The sequence below is a fragment of the Galeopterus variegatus genome, unplaced genomic scaffold, assembly GCF_000696425.1.
Source record: "Galeopterus variegatus unplaced genomic scaffold, G_variegatus-3.0.2 Scaffold334, whole genome shotgun sequence".
Classification (NCBI taxonomy): Eukaryota; Metazoa; Chordata; class Mammalia; order Dermoptera; family Cynocephalidae; genus Galeopterus; species Galeopterus variegatus.
In genome coordinates, this window is record NW_007726445.1 from 257,971 (window position 1) to 281,101 (window position 23,131).

The 23,131-nt window shown below is 45.1% G+C and overlaps 2 protein-coding genes and 1 non-coding gene across 3 annotated transcripts; 1 reads left to right on the forward strand and 2 right to left on the reverse strand.

Moving 5' to 3' along the window:
* Positions 1-7,595: 7,595 nt before the first annotated feature.
* Positions 7,596-7,667, reverse strand: TRNAM-CAU. The gene has a single exon. It is a non-coding gene; the product is annotated as a tRNA-Met (tRNA).
* Positions 7,668-7,901: 234 nt separating this feature from the next.
* ILF2 (interleukin enhancer binding factor 2) lies at positions 7,902-16,085 on the forward strand. The gene is made up of 14 exons (XM_008567612.1): positions 7,902-8,007; positions 8,693-8,752; positions 9,099-9,141; positions 9,730-9,834; positions 10,206-10,283; positions 10,624-10,726; positions 11,449-11,514; positions 12,021-12,137; positions 12,804-12,882; positions 13,266-13,353; positions 13,940-14,001; positions 14,076-14,190; positions 15,321-15,411; positions 15,565-16,085. The coding sequence occupies exons 1-14, from the start codon at positions 8,003-8,005 to the stop codon at positions 15,723-15,725; spliced, it is 1,173 nt and encodes a 390-aa protein (XP_008565834.1). The 5' UTR covers positions 7,902-8,002; the 3' UTR covers positions 15,726-16,085.
* Positions 16,086-16,264: 179 nt separating this feature from the next.
* SNAPIN (SNAP-associated protein) lies at positions 16,265-18,528 on the reverse strand. The gene is made up of 4 exons (XM_008567613.1): positions 18,302-18,528; positions 18,036-18,082; positions 17,663-17,781; positions 16,265-16,902 (listed from the first exon to the last, which is right to left on the reverse strand). Exons 1-4 carry the CDS (start codon positions 18,442-18,444, stop codon positions 16,801-16,803), a joined length of 411 nt encoding a protein of 136 aa, XP_008565835.1. The 5' UTR covers positions 18,445-18,528; the 3' UTR covers positions 16,265-16,800.
* Positions 18,529-23,131: the final 4,603 nt, after the last annotated feature.

Sequence of the window (23,131 nt, forward strand, 5' to 3'; positions counted from 1 at the left end):
GGCGGGCGCCGGCGGGGCCCTGGGGGCCCGGCATGGCCTCAGCGGGCACCGCGGCGGGCGAGCACTCTCACTATGGCCTCCTCGGGCCCCTCGGGCTCAGCGGCCCGTCCCAGGCGTCAGGTGCGCCCTGTGGGAAGGCGCAAGAGTGGGGCGGGGGCGTTAACCCCGGGGCACGCTGCCCTCCGAAGCTGCGACGGTCAGGGCCAAGATCGCCAGGGGCGCGCGGTGGGCAGGCGTGCCGGGTGCTGGCGCGTGACTGAGGCGTGCGAGGAAGGCTCCGCGCAGCAGGTGGGCGCGAGGAGGAGAGCGCCGGGCAGGAGAGAACCCGAGTGTGAGCGACAGAGTATGTGTGCATGTGTGTGCGTGTGTGTGTGCGTGTGTGTGTGTGTGAGAAAGAAAAAGAGCGCGAGCGAGCGCTCCGGCGAGAAGGATGGGAGAGTGCGCGCCAGGGAGTGTGAGTGTTTGTAGACGTGCGCGAGCGCCTGCCCCAGGGAGTGTGCCAGAAGGGGCGTCTGGCCGGCCCAAGGCTCCGGCTATCCGGGGGGGACCGAGGAGGACTCGAGCCAAGCTCCGAACCCTCCCTCCCGGCCGCTTCCCCTCCCAGACTCGGTGACAGAAGAGCCAGTCCTGGATCTTTAACTCCTTCCTCCCCGTCCCGAAGTCTCCGGCTCGCCCGTCCCCCCAGCCGCGCGCTCTCCGCGCAGACCCTCTTCCCGTTTCTCGGCGCGCCCTCGCGGGTTGAAAGGAGGGCGGAGTAGAGATGCGTGCTGAAGCAGCTGGGCTTCGCTGGCGCCTCACCTCGTCCCTCCCCTCCTACCTGGTACTCTGGGGAAGAAGGAAAAGATGTGCTGGTTTAGGATTTTGGTAAGAAAAGGTGTGAGTGTGTGGCTATGTGTATCTTGGGGTGGGGCGAGAGGGTGACGGGTTTCTGGGAAAGGATTTAAAGTATAAGGCGACCCGAGTCCTCTTTACCTAGTGCATTTACGGTTCTCCGTCCCTCTCCTCCCCACCAACTTCCAGATTGTGTGGATTAGCCGAAAAAAGGGACCAGGTTGCAGGGTGGAATTAACTCTTTAGTTCCCGTATGGTTGCAGGCGGGGTGGGAGTGGGGGGTGCGGAGCGCGGGTAGGTACTGGGGGGAAAAGAGGTGTGACCTCCCGACTGCACCTGGAACGTGAGTGTGTGTTTGTTTGTGTTGAGTGGGACTGTTAAAATGGGGTCTGTGGTGGCGATGGGTGATGGTGCTGGAAATGATCATTAGAGGCATAAATTGGGGAAAAGGTTTGGGCATTTGACCGCGGCCCCCTGGCCCAGACCAATGTAGAATCAGTCTGCCCTCAAATGGTCAGCAGGCGTCATTGACGGTATTCCGGCCCCAATCTCTCCAACTCTGTGCCTAAGCAGGACATATGATTTGCAAACTTCGGCTCAGCAAACATTTCCAGAGGGCCTTCTGTGCGTCAAGCAAGCACCCGCTAGGTGCTAAAGGCATAAAGATGAACACATATAGTCTGTGCCTTTGAGGAGCTCCATTTGGAACAAATAGCCATAATGCAATATGCATTAAGCACTACAACAGAGACACGGATAAATTGCTAAGGAGCCCACATGAGGGCTATTAATTCTGTCTGGATTGAGGCCAGCAAAATTTCCAAAGAGATTCAGCAAGGGTAGAAGGCTGAGAAAGGTATTCTGTTTAGAGAGAGCAAAATACTAAAGTATAGTTCCTATATATGGAATTTTAGGAGACTTTTGAATATTCTTATTCTCTAGAGCAAATAGTGGCCCATGGACCAACTTCAGAAGGCAGGCATGCTTTGTTTAGCTTTCATTCCCTCTCTATATGTTTTATTAAATTGCCCACACTTAAAAATCAGGAGATGGTACATGAATATTTGGATTTCTGACTTTTCTTGAAATATTTCAAAAGCTGATAATATAGGTCCTGCATCCCTCCATGAACAATCGGCTGGGACAAATATCCATTTCCTCGTCATGGTTTCTTTTTTTTTTTTTTAAAGATGACCGGTAAGGGGATCTTAACCCTTGACTTGGTGTTGTCAGCACCACGCTCACCCAGTGAGCTAACCGGCCATCCCTATATGGGATCCGAACCCGTGGCCTTGGTGTTATTAGCACCGCACTCTCCCGAATGAGCCACAGGCCGGCCCCTCATCATGGTTTCTACCCACCTTCCTTCACTCAGGTGCATTACTTTCTTGGAGTTGTGTTTTCAACCCTGATCTAGGATGTAAGGTGTATGCATGTAGAAATGACTGAGGAGAAGAGGCAGGAAAGAGGGCAGTGGTCATTAAAACTTTCACGTGACAGGCATAATATCTTTGTCTTGTAATGGGGTGGGGGGAGGGGGAGGGCTCCAGAGGTTACAGAGATATATAGATAGGAGATGGGGAAATGTTTTGTAAGTAGAATCAATTGGACTTTGGTAAGGAAAGACAGTCTAGGTGAGATTGACCCCCTTAGCTGAGAAGCTAAAGAAGGTTTTGGGAGGATGATAATTTTAGTTTATTGAGTTTGGTGTCTATAGATATCCAAGTGGAGGTGTTCAATAGGCCTCTGGTTTTGTGCAGCTGGAGTTCAGAAGACTGGACTAGAAATATAGTGTAGTAATTGAGCTCCTCTCAATAATGGTAAACTAACCATCAAACTGCAGACAACTAAAAATGCTGGATAAGACACTTTTTATTTTATTTTTTTAAAGATGACCAGTAAGGGGATCTTAACCTTTGACTTGGTGTTGTCAGCACCACACTCTCCCAAGTGAGCCACAGGACAGCACTGGATAAGGTACTTTTTAAAAAATCAAAGAACTAAAAAGATAGTGAGGATACATAAATGTGAGATCATGAAAGACAGGAAAACAAAGAGGTGAGGCCAGCAGGAGGGCTGCCTTTGCCCTGGAGTCATTTGCTGATCTGGAATTGGTGGCAGAAAATAGGCTGTGTGGAGTTAATGAGACAAAAATTGAAGCCCAAGGCCGGCCCGTGGCTCACTTGGGAGAATGCAGTGCTGACAACACCAAGCCAAGTGTTGAGATCCCCTTGCCGGTCATCTTTAAAAACAAACAAACAAACAAACAAACAAACAAACAAACAAACAAACAAAAACTGAAGCCCAAATGTCCCCAAAGGTGAGATCCTGGTAAACTACCTTCCTGTTTTGGGTTAGGTTCATTAGGGTTCCGTTCCAAAAGGCTGCACTACTAGGGGAAACCTGAGAGTAGGGTAAACCAGACATAAATAGAAAATCCAGACCCCAAATGTTCAAAAACCGAAAATCCAGACCCCAAATGATCAAAAACCAAAATGAAGAACCAACTGATAAGTTTATCAGCAGGTTAGACTCAAGAGAGGAGTGAGTAATGAATTGGAAGGAAGGACTGAAGAAACTACCCAGAATGAAGCACTGATAAAAAGGAATGAAAAACATAAAAGAGAGGGTAAGAGACAAAGAGGATACTGGGAGAAAGTCTAACAAATCTTTATTTGGAGTCCCAGAAGGAGGGAAATAATAGGTAAAAACAATACTTGAAGAGATAACGGCTGAGAAATTTACAAAATGGATGATAGAACTCAAGCCATGGATTCAAGAAGCTCAACAAGCCTCAAGGAAGATTAAAAAAAAAAAAAAACCCAAACCAAATATAACCAGGTCTGGCTAGTTAGCTCAGTCAATTAGAGTGTGGTGTTATAACATGAAGGTCAAAGGTTTCCACACCAGCCAGCCACCAAAAAAAAAGAAAGCAAGAAAAAAAATCCATATCTGGACCCCTCAGAGTGAAACTGCAGGAAACTTAAATCAAGGATGAACTCTTTAAAATAGTCAGAAAAATGTTTCATTAACTTCAAAGGAGCAAGAATTAGTTTGACAACTATTTTTCCCCCACAGCAAAAATGGTAGCCATAAACAGTAGAATAATATTGTAAATACTAGAAATAAAGAAAATAACTTCTAACCTAGAATTCCATAACCAGAGAATTACATATACACCTTGTTTCAAAAACAAGTTGAAGGCCGGCCCGTGGCTTGCTCGGTAGAGTGCGGTGCTGATAACACCAAGGCCACAGGTTCGGATCCTATATAGGGATGGCCGGTTAGCTCAAACAGTAGAATAATATTGTAAATACTAGAAGTAAAGAAAATAACTTCTAACCTAGAATTCCATAACCAGAGAATTACATATACACCTTGTTTCAAAAACAAGTGGAAGGCCGGCCCGTGGCTTGCTCGGTAGAGTGCGGTGCTGATAACACCAAGGCCACAGGTTCGGATCCTATATAGGGATGGCCGGTTTGCTCACTGGCTGAGTGTGGTGCTGACAACACCAAGCCAAGGGTTGAGATCCCCTTACCGGTCATCTTAAAAAAAAAAAAAAAAAAAAAACAAAGGTGAAATAAAGACGTATCCAGAAAAACCAAAAACCAAGAGAGTTAGCCACCAGCAGAGGGGCACTAAATACTCAAGCAGAAGGAATATTATTCCAGACGGAAGATTGGAGATGAAGGAAGGAATAAAGAGCATTTTTAAAAATGGCAAACCTAAATGGTTAATCTAAATGACAATTAACTTAATGAAAAAGCGTTAATGTATTGTGGGATTTAAGATGTATACAGAATTTAAAGTCTGTATACAAATACACCAACACCTACCCAAGAGAAGTGAGTACATCTGACTACAAGAAATCTTAATTCTAATGTAATGGCTCCAACTGGAAACAACCCAAATATATTTGAGTGTGTCTCAGAGAGTTGTAGGTCCTGAATTCAACAGGAGAATGGATAAATAAACTGGTATATTTCTACAACTGAACGCTACTCATGAATTTAAAAAATAACAGATTGCTGATAAGTGCAAAAATATGGAAGAATCTTGAAACGTGTGAAGCAAAAGAAGCCAGACAAAAGAACATATACAGTATAAGTCCATTCATGTGAAGTTCAAGAACAGACAAAACTAATGTATGGTAATAGAATATTATCAGAATAGTAATTGCCTCTGTGGGAAGGGCAAAAGGGTAGGAGTGAACTTTCTGAGGTGACAAAAATGTTCTTTATTTTAATCTGGGTGGTGGTTACATGGATGGAACACATTTACAGTTAAGATCTGTGTATAATGCTGTAGTAAATTATATATCAATGAAGTATTTAAAAACACAACAACGATAGAGTATAATTCTGGAGGGAGTAATAGTCTTTTTTTTTTTTTTTTTTTTTTTTTAAAGATGACCGGTAAGGGGATCTTAACCCTTGACTTGGTGTTGTCAGCACCACGCTCAGCCAGTGAGCGAACCGGCCATCCCTATATGGGATCCGAACCCGGGGCCTTGGTGTTCTCAGCACCACACTCTCCCGAGTGAGCCACGGGCCGGCCCTGGAGGGAGTAATAGTCTTTTTTTTTTTTTTTTTAAAGATGACCGGTAAGGGGATCTTAACCCTTGACTTGGTGTTGTCAGCACCACGCTCAGCCAGTGAGCGAACCGGCCATCCCTATATGGGATCCGAACCCGGGGCCTTGGTGTTCTCAGCACCACACTCTCCCGAGTGAGCCACGGGCCGGCCCTGGAGGGAGTAATAGTCTTTTTTTTTTTTTTTTTAAAGATGACCGGTAAGGGGATCTTAACCCTTGACTTGGTGTTGTCAGCACCACGCTCAGCCAGTGAGCGAACCGGCCATCCCTATATGGGATCCGAACCCGGGGCCTTGGTGTTCTCAGCACCACACTCTCCCGAGTGAGCCACGGGCCGGCCCTGGAGGGAGTAATAGTGATAAATGGAATTAAATTATTTCTGCATTTTTCATGAGGACGGTAAAAATTAGACTTTGCTGAATCAAGGATGCATGTTAGGGTAACCACTAAAGGAGTAGAAGAAGAGCACATAACGTCCAATTAACGGGCTGGGAGGAGGAGGAATAATAAAACATGCAAAAGAAGGCAAGGAGAGGGAGGAAAGGACTACAGGAGTGACAAAAGCACTTAGTAATAGGATTGATTTAAATGCAAATACAGTATACCTGTGGCAGGCGAGGATGTAAGATGTAAGGGTGAAATCTAGAGAGCGAGTAGAGTGAGGAAAGACAACTGGAGGGAAACTGGGCAGCGGGGACGGAGAGGTCCTTCTTGCCACTTCCCTTGCTCCCTTCTGAGTTCTTTGCAAAGGCTGTTTCAGTTTCCCCTTTAGTCTCTCACCATCCCGTGTTTCTTGCTCTGATTTAATCAATACACTCCACCCTCCCTATCTGAAATCTGCTTCTCCTGCCTCAAGCTTCTAGACGTGTAGTGTCATTACTCCCTAGCGGTCCCTTCCCATTCCCTCAGCTTCACCTGCCTGTGGCAGAAACAGCCGCTAAAGGTTGCATTTTTTGTTCCAGAAAAATTTAACAGGTTTATTTATTTATAAAAAGATGAGCGGTAAAGGGATCTTAACCCTTGACTTGGTGTTGTCAGCACCACGCTCAGCCGGTGAGCCACGGGCCGGCCCTAACAGGTTTATTTATAATTGTCATGAAGTTGAACTGCTGAAACTTGTTCACTGAAACATTTTGACTTGTTCCATTAATGCTTTATGTTCCCGCATTTATATTAAAAATTCACACACAAATGAAAATGAAAAAACTGCCAGTACCTGCTTTCTCGTCCCCCGTTTTTCCACTCCCAGTCATATACTTAAATACCTTCCGACCTCAGGGGAAGGAAAATCTGACGTTCACAACTACCAAGAACAGGAAGGATTTTTTTTTTTTTTTTTTTTTTTTTTTTGGTGTGTGTGGATGAAATGTTTTCCTTATAGTGGATTCTTAAGCACGTTCTCTATGTATGTCACGCGCTAGCTGGCTGTTTTTTTGGCATAATTGTTACACATTTTTATTTTATCTTATTCATATATATATATTTTACATTCTGATGTTGTTGCAGAGCAGTTGGGAGGGCGGGGGAGAGGGGAAAGGGGAAGGAAATGGGATGAAAGGAGGAGGAAGGAGGAGGGACGGGATTGAGGACTGTGGCACCCCCCACATTCCCACAGGGGAGACAGGGGCGGGCACACGGGTTGGTGCCTTCAAAAAGGAGAACCAGATAGGCTTCGCTTGCCTCCTGCAAAGTACCAATAGCTGCGCTCTGTAAGTGCAGATCTGTTTTGAAGGCCTGAACAATTTCTCCCACCAGACGCTGGAAGGGAGTTTGCGAATGAGGTGTTCAGCGGACTTCTGATAACCACGGAGTGCCCCGGTACCAGGCCTGTGACCATGAAGTTTCTTCACCCCTCCAGTAGAGGGCGCACTCTTGTGAGCGGCCTTCGTACCCGGATGTGTCCTGAGTGCTTTACCGTGGGTGAGCTTGAGGACAGTCTGCTTTGTACGAGCTGTAGTGTAGAGACCTCCTTACTTACACCCTTCGTCGGAGCTTGGTGAGCTAAAGGCAGCGCTGGCACTACAGTGATGACGGTGCCGCGGCGGCTGCAGCGAATACAATTCATTTGGTGGGGGAAAAATAGAGGAACCGGGCATTTACGTCTACGGAAAAAGATACTATGCGTATTGCCCTGTAGGTGGGAAGAAAAGGAGAAAAAGTAGCCACACTAGCAGAGGATGGTTTCGATCCATCGACCTCTGGGTTATGGGCCCAGCACGCTTCCGCTGCGCCACTCTGCTGTGTGGAGGGAAGTGTCTCATAATTCCTATAGAAGATTCTCTACACGGTCCTTGTCCCGAAGTCTTCATCTGACGCCGCCTAGGGTCTGGTGAAAAAAATTGTCATTACTGTCAAATCTGTTCTTATTGGCTGGTTCTTGACACAGTAACCGTTTTTTATTGGTCCATAAACTCAGTTCTCCAGAGTAAACCAATAGGCATAAGCAGTGGAGCAAGGCGGGAGCCAATCGCGCCGGGTCTTGTTGGGACGCGCCGGCAAGCACCTCTCCAGTAGTCCGCTCCTCGGAGGAAAAGAGCGGTTGGTGCTACTTCCATTGTTCAGGGTTGAAGACACCATGAGGTAAGGTGACCAAGATGATCGAAAGGTTTCAGGTATTCAACCGAAAACCATGGGAAGATGGGCCGACGGGAGTCGGAGGACCCGAAAAGGCCACGTATCTGGGGGCTGACCCCAAATCTGAGAACTCCTGGTCTGGGAGAGTCGGGGGAGTCGGAGGCCGGCGGAGGCGGGGAAATTTGGGCCTGGGAAGGGGTGGGGCCCAGGAGCGGGGAGGCGGGTTCGACACCTCGGTCTCTGAGGGGTTGAGATGAGGGGACGTCCTCAGGTGCTAGGAGGCGCACCCCCCGTCTAGATGAGAAGGTTGGAACGTGCTGCATTCATCGTCAGTGCTTGACACAGGAGATGCCCCATTAATGTTGTGCTACGCTAGTGAATAAGTGAGCAATCACTTTAGTTTCTGACGTATTAGGATTGGCGTGGCCGAGGATTATGGGTTATTTCTTTAGGGGCTGAGTATCTGAGCCCCATCATTACTTGAAGTGGGGTTGTGATTAAATTATCCAGAGTGAGGTGGTAATGGGGTGGAGCTGGGCACCGTTTGGAATGGGGAGAAGTGTAAATGGGAGTGGGTCTCTTGGCTTCTGTAGGGAAGTTCAGAGCTATGGAGGTAGCCAGCTTGAAATGAGATGGCAGGTATAGTGGAGATTCCTTCAATGAGGTCAAAGTAAAATCTTTGCGTTTCTAGGGGTGACAGAGGACGTGGTCGTGGCGGGCGCTTTGGTTCCAGAGGAGGCCCAGGAGGGGGGTGAGTGCCAATTTTTAACATCTCTGCACTTGTTAGAGTCATTTATAAATTTACTTTTTATTTCTTTATTTTTCAGGCTAGCCAAGTGAAGTTTTAGTCATTTAAATGGGAGTTCAGAGTGGACTAATGTTATTTGCTTTTGTGACAGCCAGCTATGGTTTAGAAACATTTCTTTTCCTGCTCTCCTGCCAAAAGAGTTTGGCCCCACTTTGTTAAGAAGCATACCCCTCCAGAGATTGTGTCACTCATTCTGAGAACAGGCTTGTTTTCAAAATTGCTGCTGCATTATGTACAGTTCGCTTGATTTCTATGTGGTGAATGATGTATACTGTTTTTCTTGTTTTAGGTTCAGGCCCTTTGTGCCACATATCCCATTTGATTTTTATCTGGTGAGTACCTTGTGTTGATATGAGATTGCTGGCCACTGTTGACCTGTAGATGTAGAAATGGAGCACAGCATCTCCCTGTTAATGAAGTCAAATGGTGGTTGGAGTAGGAAAAGGGATTTGTGAATGGAGTTAGGGTTCTGAGTCAACTGTTTGTTGCTAAAGCAAACAAAAACAGCGAAAGCAGGGTGCGACAATAATACCTTGGCTACTGTTGACAGTAACATGATTGTAATCTTTGCTTGGTGCAATTAATTGTATCTCTGGTTTATCTGTTAATACAAAGGTAGTGAGAGTATTTTTATTTTTATTTTTTTAAGATGACCAGTAAGGGGATCCTAACCTTTGATTTGGTGTTGTCAGCACCATGCTCTCCCAAGTGAGCTAATTGGCCATCCCTATATAGGGATCCGAACCCATGGCCTTGGTGTTATCAGCACCAGACTCTCCCAAGTGAGCCACAGGCTGGCCCCAGATAGTGAGAGTTTAAATTATGGTTGTTCCTTCCAGCTTGTCTCCTTATTTGAGCATCTTAAGGAGTAAAAAGAAGTGTTGTAGGATTTTCTATTTTCTGTTTTATTTCTGGTTTAGTGTGAAATGGCTTTCCCCCGGGTCAAGCCAGCACCTGATGAAACTTCCTTCAGTGAGGCCTTGCTGAAGAGGAATCAGGACCTTGCTCCCAATTCTGCTGAACAGGTATGTTCTTTTGGCTTCCTGAGATTTCTCTAAGAATATCAGAAAAGTGATTAACTATTGGTTAGGTTAAGAATAGAACCTAAACTCCACAGAGGGTTTACTTGTTCTCCTTATTTCTCATTGTGGATGGAGATAGCCTGGTGAATATATAAACAGACTACATTGCATTCATATTTTTACTGGGGAATCTATCTTTGAGATCAAAAAGTTGTTCTCTTTTGATATACTCAAGGCCAGAAAAGTTAAAGTGTTTTCAAAGCCCTATGTCTGTGTCAGCTTATTTGGAAGGTATTAGGGGAAAATATTCAAACTCTGAGAAGTTACTTGTAATATTTCACCTGAGGGTGTTTTTGTTTCATGCTGTTTTTCAGGCCTCTATCCTTTCATTGGTGACAAAAATAAATAATGTGATTGACAATTTGATTGTGGCTCCAGGGACATTTGAAGTGGTGAGTTCTTGATGATTTAGTCCTAGGGAAGGGTGGCTTTGGTAGTGTGGAAGTTTCCTTGGCCTCCTGTGTCTTAATTTTTCATTTGCCTATTCCCCAAATCCAATCCTAAAATGGAAAGTACAGTGTAATTCCTTTGTAGTACTGATCTTGGGGATAAGACTTGTATCACTGTTATCAACTAGCCATGATTTATCAGGCTTTCTTTCATGTTGTTTTGGGGATATGATTTCACCTCTGCTGCTTCCAAACTTGGGTAAGAAGCTGTGCTTAAGAGTTCTGAGAAACACTAGGCTCTTTTTTCTTCCAAATTTTTTTTCTGAAATTTCTTTTCCAATAGCAAATTGAAGAAGTCCGACAAGTAGGATCGTATAAAAAGGGAACCATGACTACAGGACACAATGTGGCTGACCTGGTGGTAATACTCAAGATTCTGCCAACATGTGAGTGTACCTCTTTCTGTCCATGGGAACAGTACATAGCAGTTGAGTTTGCGGCCTAGGGATCTTTACTTTTATGTACTTTTTGGCTGCTGGCCATTATGGGGATCTGAACCCTTGATCTTGGTGTTATAACACCCTGCTCTAAACAGCCAGTCTTAGGGATCTTTAAAGCTCAATTTTTTTGTGAGAAAAGATGTTTGGAAGACAAATGGGTAATTTATTTTTTAAATGTATTTTGGGGTGATAAGGCACAAACTCTGGAGTGTGTCAGAAAGAATGTATGTCCAGTTACTGTAGGGCAGTGTTTCTCAACTGGAGGTGATTTGCCCTCCAGGGGACATTTGGCAGTATTTGGAGATGTTTTTGGTTGTTATATCTAAGGGGCAGCTAGTGGCATCAAAAGTGGGTAGAGGCCAGGGATGCTGTTAAACATCCCTACAGTGCACAGTACAGACACCCTCTCCCCACAAAACAAAGAATTATCTAGCCCTAAATGTTATTAGTACCACTGACCTGAAAAACCCTGTATAGAGAATAGATGTTAGTACAGGTGGTATCCTGTTCCCTGAGCCTCCCATTTCTCTGTCCAGGCCTTAGCTTCCTCTTGTAAAAGTGTTTATTCTATTGCTCTTGCTCCAGAAATGAATGTGCATAGTAGCTTAGAAATGTATAGAAAGTCTATATAATATTATACATCATTATCTACTTTTCTCTCAATCCAGTGGAAGCTGTTGCTGCTCTGGGGAATAAAGTCGTGGAAAGTCTAAGAGCACAGGATCCTTCTGAAGGTTTGAGTTTGTTGCTGAATATGTATTTACTGGCGTAGGAGCCAGGTCCTATGATTATAAATACACTTTCAACAAAATCAGGTCAGGCTAGATGGAAGAGTAAATGCAGAGTTTTATGTTGTGGAAGTTTATGGCAGGGGCCTCAGGTGTTCAAAATCCATTTGATCTCCCTTACTTCTAAAGCTCTGTATTCTAAATCCTCATTCTGGACTCTTTGCTGTTTAAAGAAACCTACTTGTTCCCCAACCCCATCCTGGATTTAACTTTGGTCATCTAATGGAAATGTGAGAGTTGTAGCTTTTGATTATTCTGTTCTTTCAGTTTTTTTTTTCTTTATTTTATTTATTGAATCAAAATCGATTATACATATTTTGGGGGTTGAACATTGAGATATGTTGATTAAATCAATATTACTAGAATATATATTGTTACAAATTGTAATTATTCTTTATGCCCCTTGTCCAATCTCTCCCCTTCCCCCATTCCCTCCCACTCCCCTCTTTCAGTTTTGACCATGCTGACCAATGAAACTGGCTTTGAAATCAGTTCTTCTGATGCTACAGTGAAGATTCTCATTACAACAGTGCCACCCAATCTCCGAAAACTGGACCCAGAACTCCATTGTTAGTCCCTTTTTTCCATCGCTAGGAAGTTTGGGGGAAATTCAAAACATGCTATTGTTGAGTTTACTTAGCTTGTTGCTATTCCACATAAAGCTTTCTGCAAATTGAAGCACCTAAGTTTGCCCTGAACTTTGCTCTTTCCCTCTGGAATTTGGAAATAGTTTTACCAGCTTGCTAGTGAAATTTTCAAAGATAAGTAGCCAGGAAAGGAGTTAGAGGAGTTAAAAATGACTAAGGAAATATTTATGGAGGGGGATAGGCTTTTGGAGACAACCATGGATCTTGCATACTTCTAGATTTGGTTTAGGGGAGGAATAGTGATTTTCTTTTTTTTTTTTTAACATGACCAGTAAGGGGATCTTAACCCTTGAGTTGTTGTTGTCAGTACCACGCTCTCCCAAGTGAGCTAATCGGTCATCTGTACACAGGGATCTGAACCCGTGGCCTTGGTGTTATCAGCACCACACTCTCCCAAGTGAGCCACGGGCCGGCCCGGAATAGTGATTTTTGGACAAGCGATTTGCTGATCTGAGGAACATGGGATGGTTTAAAGAATTGCTCAGTGATCCTGCCCTTCTTCCAAGTTTTTAGACTGTGGCAGTGGGACTGAATTGCTTGCTAAATAATAGGAATGTTTCATCTTGACCTGTCCTGCTTGTCTTCTAGTGGATATCAAGGTGTTGCAGAGTGCCTTAGCTGCCATCCGACATGCTCGCTGGTTTGAGGAAAATGCTTCTCAGTCGACGTGAGTTCCTCCCTGACCATTTGAATTAAGATAACCTTTCTAACTTCAGTGAATAGCAGGATACCCCCATACTTCCTCTGACAGAACTATTTTTGGCTATGATCTTCTGTTTGGATTTTAATTTTCACCTTAAGTAAGCAAATTATTTTATTTTATTTTTTTAAAAAGATGACCGGTAAGGGGATCTTAACCCTTGACTTGGTATTGTTAGCATCATGCTCTCCCAAGTGAACCAGAGGCCAGCACCTTAAGTAAGCAAAATTAAAATTGAGAGAAAGAAGAAAAAGTGTAGTTCTGAAAATAGTATAATCAACTTCAACTCTTATCTGTGTGGAAAAACATGACCTTATTACTTTTAATCCTTGGGTCCCTCTTACTTTCAGAGTTAAAGTTCTCATCAGACTGCTGAAGGACTTGAGGATTCGTTTTCCTGGCTTTGAGCCCCTCACACCCTGGATCCTTGATTTACTTGTAAGTAAAGGGGGCAATTAGAGTTCCTGATCATCACTATTTAACCGCAGTTACTCTGAAACCTACCAGAATCTGGATTTCGGTGAAGCTTAAAAGAAATTTCATTGGTGAACAAATAATCCAATAAAGATTAATAGTTTATTACTTCATTGGGTTTTTTTTTTTTTTTTTTTTTTAAAGATGACCGGTAAGGGGATCTTAACCCTTGACTTGGTGTTGTCAGCACCACGCTCACCCAGTGAGCTAACCGGCCATCCCTATATGGGATCCGAACCTGTGGCCTTGGTGTTATCAGCACCACACTCTCCCGAGTGAGCCATGGGCCGGCCCATTCATTGGGTTTTTGAAGTATTCAATTAAATGAGTAGAGTTACAGTACCCCTTTATCTTTCCATTATTGCTATCATTTCATTATTGTGATACTGGAGAGAGATGACTGAATGAGCAGCCATTTCAGAATTGCTTCTGAACATGAGAATCTTGGCTAGATCTTAGTGAGCGATTTTCCTTATGATGATTTAAAGTTTTTGTTTGAAGATAGAATTGCCACTTTGATGGCACACCTACCAGACTTATTATTTTCCAGGGACACTATGCTGTGATGAATAACCCCACCAGACAACCTTTGGCCCTAAATGTGGCCTACAGGTACAGCATGCTTCTTGTGTTTGGGGCTGGTTTAGCTTTTTTGTGCATTCTTTCAATACCTACCTGTGTTTCAGGCGTTGTTTGCAGATTTTGGCTGCAGGACTGTTCCTGCCAGGTTCAGTGGGTATCACTGACCCCTGTGAGAGTGGCAACTTCAGAGTACACACAGTCATGACCCTGGAACAGCAGGTATTGGGACAGCTATGAAATGTTTGTTCTGCCCCGCTCTTGAATACTGGTCAGAAGATAAAGGAAATGTGGTCTTTAGGGATCAGGGATCTGGGGCTGCTCAAAGCCTTTGGTCCTGAGATTAAAAGTTGTCTTCGTCTGTTTTCACAAGGGGACGTTAGCCAAATAAGGTACAGTTATCCTTTGGTGTTGGGGGGGTGGAGGCATTGGTTGGTTCTAGGACCCCTGGTGGATACCAAAATCTGTGGCATAATGTTTACATATAACCTACACATATCCTCCCGTATACTTTATTTATCCATTTTGGTGGCTGGTCAGTATATGGATCTGAACCCTTGACCTTAGTGTTATAACACTGTACTCTAACCACCACAGCTAACCGGCTAGGCTTATTTTTTTTTTTTTATGTGGCTCGCCATAGGGATCAAATCTTGGATCTTGATGTTATCAGCACCCCACTGTAACCAACTAAGCTCACTGGCCAGCCTCCTCTCCTATACTTTATTTTTTATTTATTTAAACATGTGAGTATGCCTGTTTATATCATAAATGTTTGCATTTTTATTGTGGCTGGCCGGTATGGGCATCTGAACCCTTAACGTTGGTGCTACCAGTATTGTGCTCTAACCACCAGCCAGCCTTCTTCTCCTGTATATTTTAAATCATCTCTAAGTTACTTATTATATCTAATACAATGTAAATGCTATGTAAATAGGCTGGGCAGTTAGCTCAGTTGGTTAGAGCATGGTGTTATAACACCAAGGTCAAGGGTTTGGATAGTTGGTTAGAGCATGGTGTTATAACACCAAGGTCAAGGGTTTGGATAGTTGGTTAGAGCATGGTGTTATAACACCAAGGTCAAGGGTTTGGATAGTTGGTTAGAGCATGGTGTTATAACACCAAGGTCAAGGGTTTGGATCCCTGTACTGGCCAGCTGCAAAAAACAAAAAACAAAACAAATGCTATGTAAATAGCTGTATTATTTTTTATTATTGTTATGTTTTGTTTTTGTTTTTTTCCCAAATATTTTTGATCTGCAGTTGGTTGAATGTGAAGATGCAGAACCCATGTGAAGGGTTGATTGTACTTTGATACTCCTTGCTAACTACCCTCACTTTGCTTTCTTTCAGGACATGGTCTGCTACACAGCTCAGACTCTGGTCCGAATCCTCTCACATGGTGGCTTTAGGAAGATCCTTGGCCAGGAGGGTGATGCCAGCTGTGAGTGACCATTGTGGGTCAGGGGCTTCCTCTGGTACTCTGTGGTCTACAAAGAAGCTGTACACAACTCAGATGTCTTAATATGTCTACTGTGTAAATCATGATTTGTATGCTGTGCTACTTTTCTGAAATTGCCTTTTTTTTCTCTTCTAGATCTTGCTTCTGAAATATCTACTTGGGATGGAGTGATAGTGACACCTTCAGAAAAGGCATACGAGAAGCCACCAGAGAAGAAGGAAGGGGAGGAAGAGGAGGAGAATACAGAAGAACCACCTCAAGGAGAGGAAGAGGAAAACATGGAGACTCAGGAGTGATCTTCCCTCCCACTCCCTTTCCTATCCAAGGGGAAGACTGGCACCTAAGCTAGCTGCTACTGGGCTTTATATGGTGGCATTTCTGTGGGTTGAGAAGACAGCAGGAAGAAAAATAAACTTATAGAAGGGTCATTCCACTGGGTTTTGATACTGGCTTAGCAGCCAGAAGTCTCCAATTTATGACCTGGGCCATCCATCTACAATGAAGCAGGATGCCAACTCTTCCTGTAGTGCTCTAGAATCCCCAACTCCTGAAAACTGCTCTCAAACAGTACTTTGTTATTGAAATGTTGTGAACTGTTAAGTGTCTGGAAATTTTTTTTCTAAGAAAAATGATTAAAGTACTTCCTAGTTAGGGTTCTTAATCTTGTTTTTCCTTGGCATGTGGCAACGTTAGTTTGCTTCCTTTTGTTATGTACTCTTCATTCAGAGTGACACTTGAGTCTTTTAATTATAAACACTAAGGTCACAATTTGAAGCTGTATTTGAATTAAAGTATAGACTCCTGGAAACTTTCCGTATACCAGAGTAAACTAGAATATTGTTGAAGCATTTATTTTATTTAAATGGTTCTAGCAACACTGCTACTGTATTCAAGCCAGTGCAATAACAAAAGAGGGTAGACAGAGGTCATTAACTTGACTTTGGCTGCTCTCTCCTCCAAATCCTCAGTGTAAACAAAGAGAAATTGAGACGTCACAGGTAGAGAACATGCTGCCCAGGCCCATGTAACTAGACATGTAACAAAGGAAGTCCCATTCTGGTTAACTAGGCCCAAAGAAAGTGGGCCTTGAATATGTAGCTTGAAAAAAATGTAGAGGCCTCAGCTCATTTGTGGAAGGAAGCAAGAGCCGTAATTAATATAAGTCCTTTGGGAACCTGAGTCCTGCACACAGGTTTCTTGGAACAGCTACATAGATGGGTAAGACTAAGTGTTTCAAACACCATAGGGCTGCCCTGTTGAGGTCCCAAGGTCTACAAGGATTGTTTCCTGGAATCTTCATATATCTGTTGAAACAAGGCAGCTGAGGAACAGTACTTGTGGTACTGAGGCCATGGCCCATCTTCTGTCCTGTTATTTGCTTGGGGAACTAGAAGGGTAAACTCCTGAATCCAGCATTGCCCTCCTGCGTGCTGTTTCCTTAGCAACACTGTGGTTTAGCCGCCTCAGCCGTTCCTACAAGACAAGGAAGATTTAGAATCTAATAACTGCTGTGAAAGGCTTTAGAGGTTAGCCAGCTAGGTGCTGAAAAGTATCTTAGCCTTGGTTCATCTAAAAGTCAGTCTTCGGGCCGGCCCGTGGCTCACTCGGGAGAGTGCGGTGCTGATAACACCAAGGCCCCGGGTTTGGATCCCACATAGGGATGGCCGGTTCGCTCACTGGCTGAGCGTGGTGCTGACGACACCAAGTCAAGGGTAAAGATCCCCTTACCGGTCATCTTTTTAAAAAAAAAAAAATCCCATATAGGGATGGCCGGTTCGCTCACTGGCTGAGCGTGGTGCTGACAACACCAAGTCAAGGGTTAAGATCCCCTTACCAGTCATCTTTTAAAAAAATAAAAAATAAAAAAAGTCAGTCTTCTAAGGTATATATAAGAATGTAGGGGCTGGCCCGTGGCTCACTCGGGAGAGTGTGGTGCTGATAACACCAAGACCACGGGTTCGGATCCCATATAGGGATGGCCGGTTAGCTCAATGGGTGAGCGTGGTGCTGACAACACGTAGCCAAGGGTTGAGATCCCCTTACCAGTCATCTTTAAAAATAAATAAAAGAATGTAAACGACAGCAACTGGATATTGAAAATGAGGCCAGTGAGTTTATTATAGCTGACACTAGTTGACAGCTCCTTTCCCCAAAGATTTAAAAATGGTGACTCACTGTGTTGAGGATTTGCAAAGCAAAGCAAAGGATCACTGTTGGTAGAAAATTCTTTTACCTGGGCATTCTGTAGGATGTTGTTGACCAAGACAACTCGTCGGCGGGCATTAAGCAGCTTCTTAACATAAGGGTCGAGATCCAGGGCCACCTTCTGATCCTCATTGATACGGCACAGTTCTGGGGGTGGAAGTAAGGTGCAACTAACATCTAATGGCTCATCTCTTAGGGAAAGTGGGCTAGTAATGGGATGGAAAACACTCCTGCACCCACATGGGCCACTGCCTATACAGACTTTAGACATCCCTGGAAGGAGTCCTTTGGCAACCCTGCTGTCCTGGAAAAAAGTGACAGAACCCAGCCCAGCGGCTGGCAAAACATAAGGTCCTGAAAATGAGTTGGAGGATTCCGGGTATACGGGGATGCTCACTCACCTGTAGCTAGGTTGTCAATTTGTTCCCGGAGCTCTACCTGGCTCTCTCTGCAAAGAGGTACAAGGCCTACACGGTCAGGCAACTAACGGAGCTTACAAAACTAACTCCCCTTCGTACTTCCAAGAACTGAGAGAAGCCGGCCTCAATTTAATCCTCCACTTGCTGCCTTCCGCCCGTTCTCCCCTGCTTCAAATCAGTTTCCCAAATTTATTCCATTTTACCTCCGCCCTTTCTTGGCCCCGCCCCCAGCCTTCCCTCTCGGGCACCTGACCGCGTGGACGTGAGAGTCGAGCTGCTGTACGGCCGGTCGCAGAAACTCGAGGAGCCCCTCAGCGAAGAGGTCGCGGCCTGTGGGCCCCGCCACCGGGGTCCCTGCCCCGGACACAGCGGCGGAACCAGAGCCTGCCATCACGAACTGTCTTGACGCCCAGAACCTGCCGCGAGGGCCGCCGGGAATTGGAGCCTCGATGAAGTGCGCCGCGAGGTGGCGCCCGGGAAACGCGGTCTCAGAGTGGACACTGGGTTTCTGGGAAATGGAGTCTCTGGGGCGAGTTGGGCGGGGAGAAGCGCCCGGCCCTAGAGCCCCCTGGGAGTTGTAGTTCTTTGTAGGCCTTGACGAGGTGAGGTTTGAAAGTCTGGACTTCAAGAGGTGAGAAGATGGAGCTGTTTTGGAGTGGATACTTTTTCTCCAAAGGTGAACTAGACAAATGCTAATATCCCCAGATATTCATAGCCTCCCCATTTTTGATTTATGAGGAAAACAGATTATATTCATGCTATAGTTTTATATTTCTAAAGAATACTTTTTTTTTTCTTTTCCTTTTTGTCTTTTTTTACTGACCGGTAACGGGATCGCAACCCTCGGTGTCGCGCCTGTACCGGGGACCGGCAACGGGATCGCAACCCTCGGTGTTGCGCCCCCACCGCGTTCAGCCAGTGAGCTAGAACGGTCTCCACATAGGATCCGAACTCTCGGCGGGAGCACCGCCCTCTCCAGTGCGCCACCGAGCCGGCCCTAAAGATGGCACTAAGTATGTACAAGACTGTGTGAATATTATTCATCCTTAAAAAGGAATGAAATTCTGATACATGATACAACATGGATGAAGCTTGAAGACATGCTAAGTAAAGTAAGTCAGACGCAAAAGGACAAATACTGTATAAGTCCACTTATATGAGTTATGTAGAGAAGTCAAATTCATAGAGATAAAATGTAGAACAGTGGTAATCAGGGGTTGAGGGGTGGGGAGAGAGGGGAATGGAGAGTTATTGTTTAATGGGTACAGAGTTTCAGCTTGGAAAGATGAAAAAGTTCTGGGGATGAACAGTGGTGATGGTAACACACAATGTGAATGTACTTAGTGCACACCCATGATTAAAGTGGCAAATGTTATGTATGTTTACTACAATAAATTTTTTTTTTTTAAACTGCATGTTTCCAGGGCTGGCCAGTGAGCTCAGCTGATTAGAGTTTGGTGTGGTAACACCAAGGTCAAGGGTTTGGATCCCGATACTGGCCAGCCACACACACAAAAAAACCCCAAAAACTATGTGTTTCCATATTTTCATTTTTTCTTCCCTCAAAAAAGTTTCCTTAGTTTTTTTTTTTTTTTTTTTTTTTTTTAAAAATGACCGGGAAGGGGGTTTTAACCCTTGACTTGGTGTTGTCAGCACCACGCTCACCCAGTGAGCTAACCGGCCATCCCTATATGGGATCCGAACCCGGGGCCTTGGTGTTACCTTGACTTGGTGTTGTCAGCACCACGCTCACCCAGTGAGCTAACCGGCCATCCCTATATGGGATCCGAACCCGGGGCCTTGGTGTTACCTTGACTTGGTGTTGTCAGCACCACGCTCACCCAGTGAGCTAACCGGCCATCCCTATATGGGATCCGAACCCGGGGCCTTGGTGTTACCTTGACTTGGTGTTGTCAGCACCACGCTCACCCAGTGAGCTAACCGGCCATCCCTATATGGGATCCGAACCCGGGGCCTTGGTGTTATCAGCACCTCACTCTCCCGAGTGAGCCACGGGCCGGTCCATAAAGTTTCCTTAGTTTAATTTAGTTTTTCATGCCTTTCCAGAGAGTTTATATCTGTCCCTTACACTCTAATGTGTTCCAATGACTCACAGTTCCCTAGGCCATGGGGGAGGGTATATGTGCAGAAATGTTCTTGGAGGACAGACAAAGGAGGACAAAGTCCAGAGCATTTGACCTTGAGCTTCATAAAGGAGGATAAGGTTTTAATTACTGTGGGAGAATGATAGTCAGCAGCTACAAACTTGAGACCCCCAACTGTGTGATAACACTATTTATTGTTTTTGTTTCCCTGTATCTTTCTCTCTGGTGATTAGAGCTAAAATTCTAACAAGAGGCTGTGGGCTTATTTTGGGGGTAAGCAGTAAGGGAGTAGCTAGGGCAACTGCAACCCTACTCACAGTTGGGCCTTGGGAAGAGGAAGCCCAGGGGATAGAGAAAGTGGTGACAGTGTTGAAGAAGAAAAGAAAAAGGTCCAAATCACTGAGGCCACTGGGAAGAGGGAACGGGGGCTTCCTGGGGCTGGGAAAGGGCCTTGGAGGTTGATGGCCCAGTGACTGTACAAGAAGTCCATGAGTCAGGCCACAGTCGTTTCAGGTGCTCCTTCAAAGTAGGGTTGCCAGTACCAGCTGGTTGGCTCACTTGGGAGAGCATGGTGCTGGTAACACTAAGGTCACAGGTTCAGATCCCTATACTGGCCAGCCATAACAACAACAACAACAACAACAACAACAACAACAACAACAACAAAGTAGGGTTGCCAGGTTTATAAGACAAAACACTTGGACACCTGGTAAATTTGAACTTCAGATAAGCAACAAGTAACTTTTTAGTATAAGTATTTTATCTGGTAATCCTACTTCAAAGGCTGGTTCTCTGAGGAAAATCACTATGTGTTTTGTTTTTACACATTCCTTTTTACCTCTTATCATTTTAAGTTAGCCTTTATCTCTCATGAGGGCTATTGCAACAGCCTCCTGACTGATTTTCTTGCCTCTAGTCTCCCTACCCTACAGGTCAGTCTGCACTCTATAATACCAGTTAGATTACATAATACCCCTGCTCAGAGAAAATTAGTGCTGAAAGGGACTTTAGAATCCATCTCTCATTGATTCTTTAGACACCTGTGAGGGAGCTGGGCAAGGATCTTGCAGAAACTTCGAAGTTTGATAACAGATGGAAGGCTAGTGCTGGTTCAATTATTCATTCTCTAAATGCTTATTAAACTCCAGACACAAAATATTCAGCACAAAGCCCTCTTCCTCCCTGCTGGCACCTATATCACATAGCAGTGGCCAACCTCCAGTCCTTGGCTTTTCCACAGAGACTGAAGGAAATGCAGGTCATAAGAACGCCCCCTCCAGGGCCGGCCTGTGGCTTACTCGGGAGAGTGTGGTGCTGATGACACCAAGGCCATGGATTTGGATCCCTATATAGGGATGGCCAGTTAGCTCACTTGGGAGAGCGTGTTGCTCACAACACCAAAAAGGGTTGAGATCCCCTTACCGGTCATCTTTAAAACAACAACAACAACAAAAAAAAGAACTCCCCCTCCTACCCAATCACCACACGTACCACCATCATGCTGTTTGTATCAGTCAGGGTCCAATGAAAAGAATTATCAACTATAACAGGGGATTGGAGTAATGAGGGATTGGCTAACAAGCAGAGAGAACTCTAAAGCACATAGGAATAGCAGAGATGTTAGGAGCAGTTGTTACTCCTAGAAATAGAGCACATAAGGAAAAACCCTTTCCCCCAGACATTGTAGAAAAGATTACGGCTGTGGCTGACTGAATGGCAGAGAAGTTGCTGTTATGCCGTGCTGGTGGAATATGCTAGAAATCTGCCTTCCAGAAATTACAGGAATTCTACCTTCTAAAGTGCCAGGGAAAGCTGTTTAGGGGAGATGGCTCACTGGAGGCATTCTGCTATGAAACAGCCTGAAGCTGCTGGTCACTGGGTACTACTGGCTGCTTTGCACCTCGGGAACTGAGTCCTGGAGAAGCCATGTTCTGGGACCCACCAGAGCTGTGAAGCAATTGTTCCTCCTCAAATGTTTCTCTGGTGTCCTCTATTGACTAATATTGTGCCAGCGGGGAAAGGAAAAATACTTAAAAAGTCCAGAACCGTTTTTATAGAGCAGACAAGAAGGATTCATTCAGAGCTCCAAGGCTCTCTTCCTGGTTGCCCAACAGCTGGAAAATTCACTGGTCTGCTTTGGGAGAAAGCTCTAGATCTAAAGTATTGTTTATTCGGGCCGGCCCATGGCTCACTCGGGAGAGTATGGTGCTGATAACACCAAAGCCACGGGTTCGGATCCTATATAGGGATGGCCGGTTGGCTCAATGGGTGAGCGTGGTGCTGACAACACGTAGCCAAGGGTTGAGATCCCCTTACCGGTCATCTTTTTAAAAAAAATAATAAAGTATTGTTTATTCACTTGGGTGCAAGTCCCCACCTCCAAGGTCTGACCATCACCCACAGGACCTCCTTAATGGGTCTTGTTTTCCAACTTCCCCACTTTTGGTTCCAAGTATTTGGTTTTCTTAGGTGAAATTGTGTCAAAATGGAAAAGTATGAACAATAAAGGGCAAAGAGTACCTGTGATGAGGGGAAGGGAAGGAGGACATGACAAGGAGAGGCAAACTTAGTGGGAAGTTTTACAGGAAAATTGAGAGACCACAATCCCCCCACTTCCCAATAGCCTCTTTGTGGCTTTCCAAAAGCCAAGCCCACTTTCTTTTTTTTTTTAATTTTTATTTATTTATTTATTTTTGTCTTTTTCCGTGTCCGGCAACGGATTGCAACCCTCAGTGTCGCCCCTGTACTGGACTGGGACCGGCAACGGGATCGCAGCCCTCGGTGCTGCTCCCGTGCCTCGCTCAACCAGTGAGCGGGAACCGGTCTATACGTGGGATCCGAACCCTCGGCGGGAGCGCCGCCGCACTTCCCAAGCGGCGCACTTACAGCAGTGTGCCACCGGGCCGGCCCTCTTTTTTTTTTTTAAAGATGACCGGTAGGGCCGGCCCGGTGGCGCACTGGATAGTGCGCCGC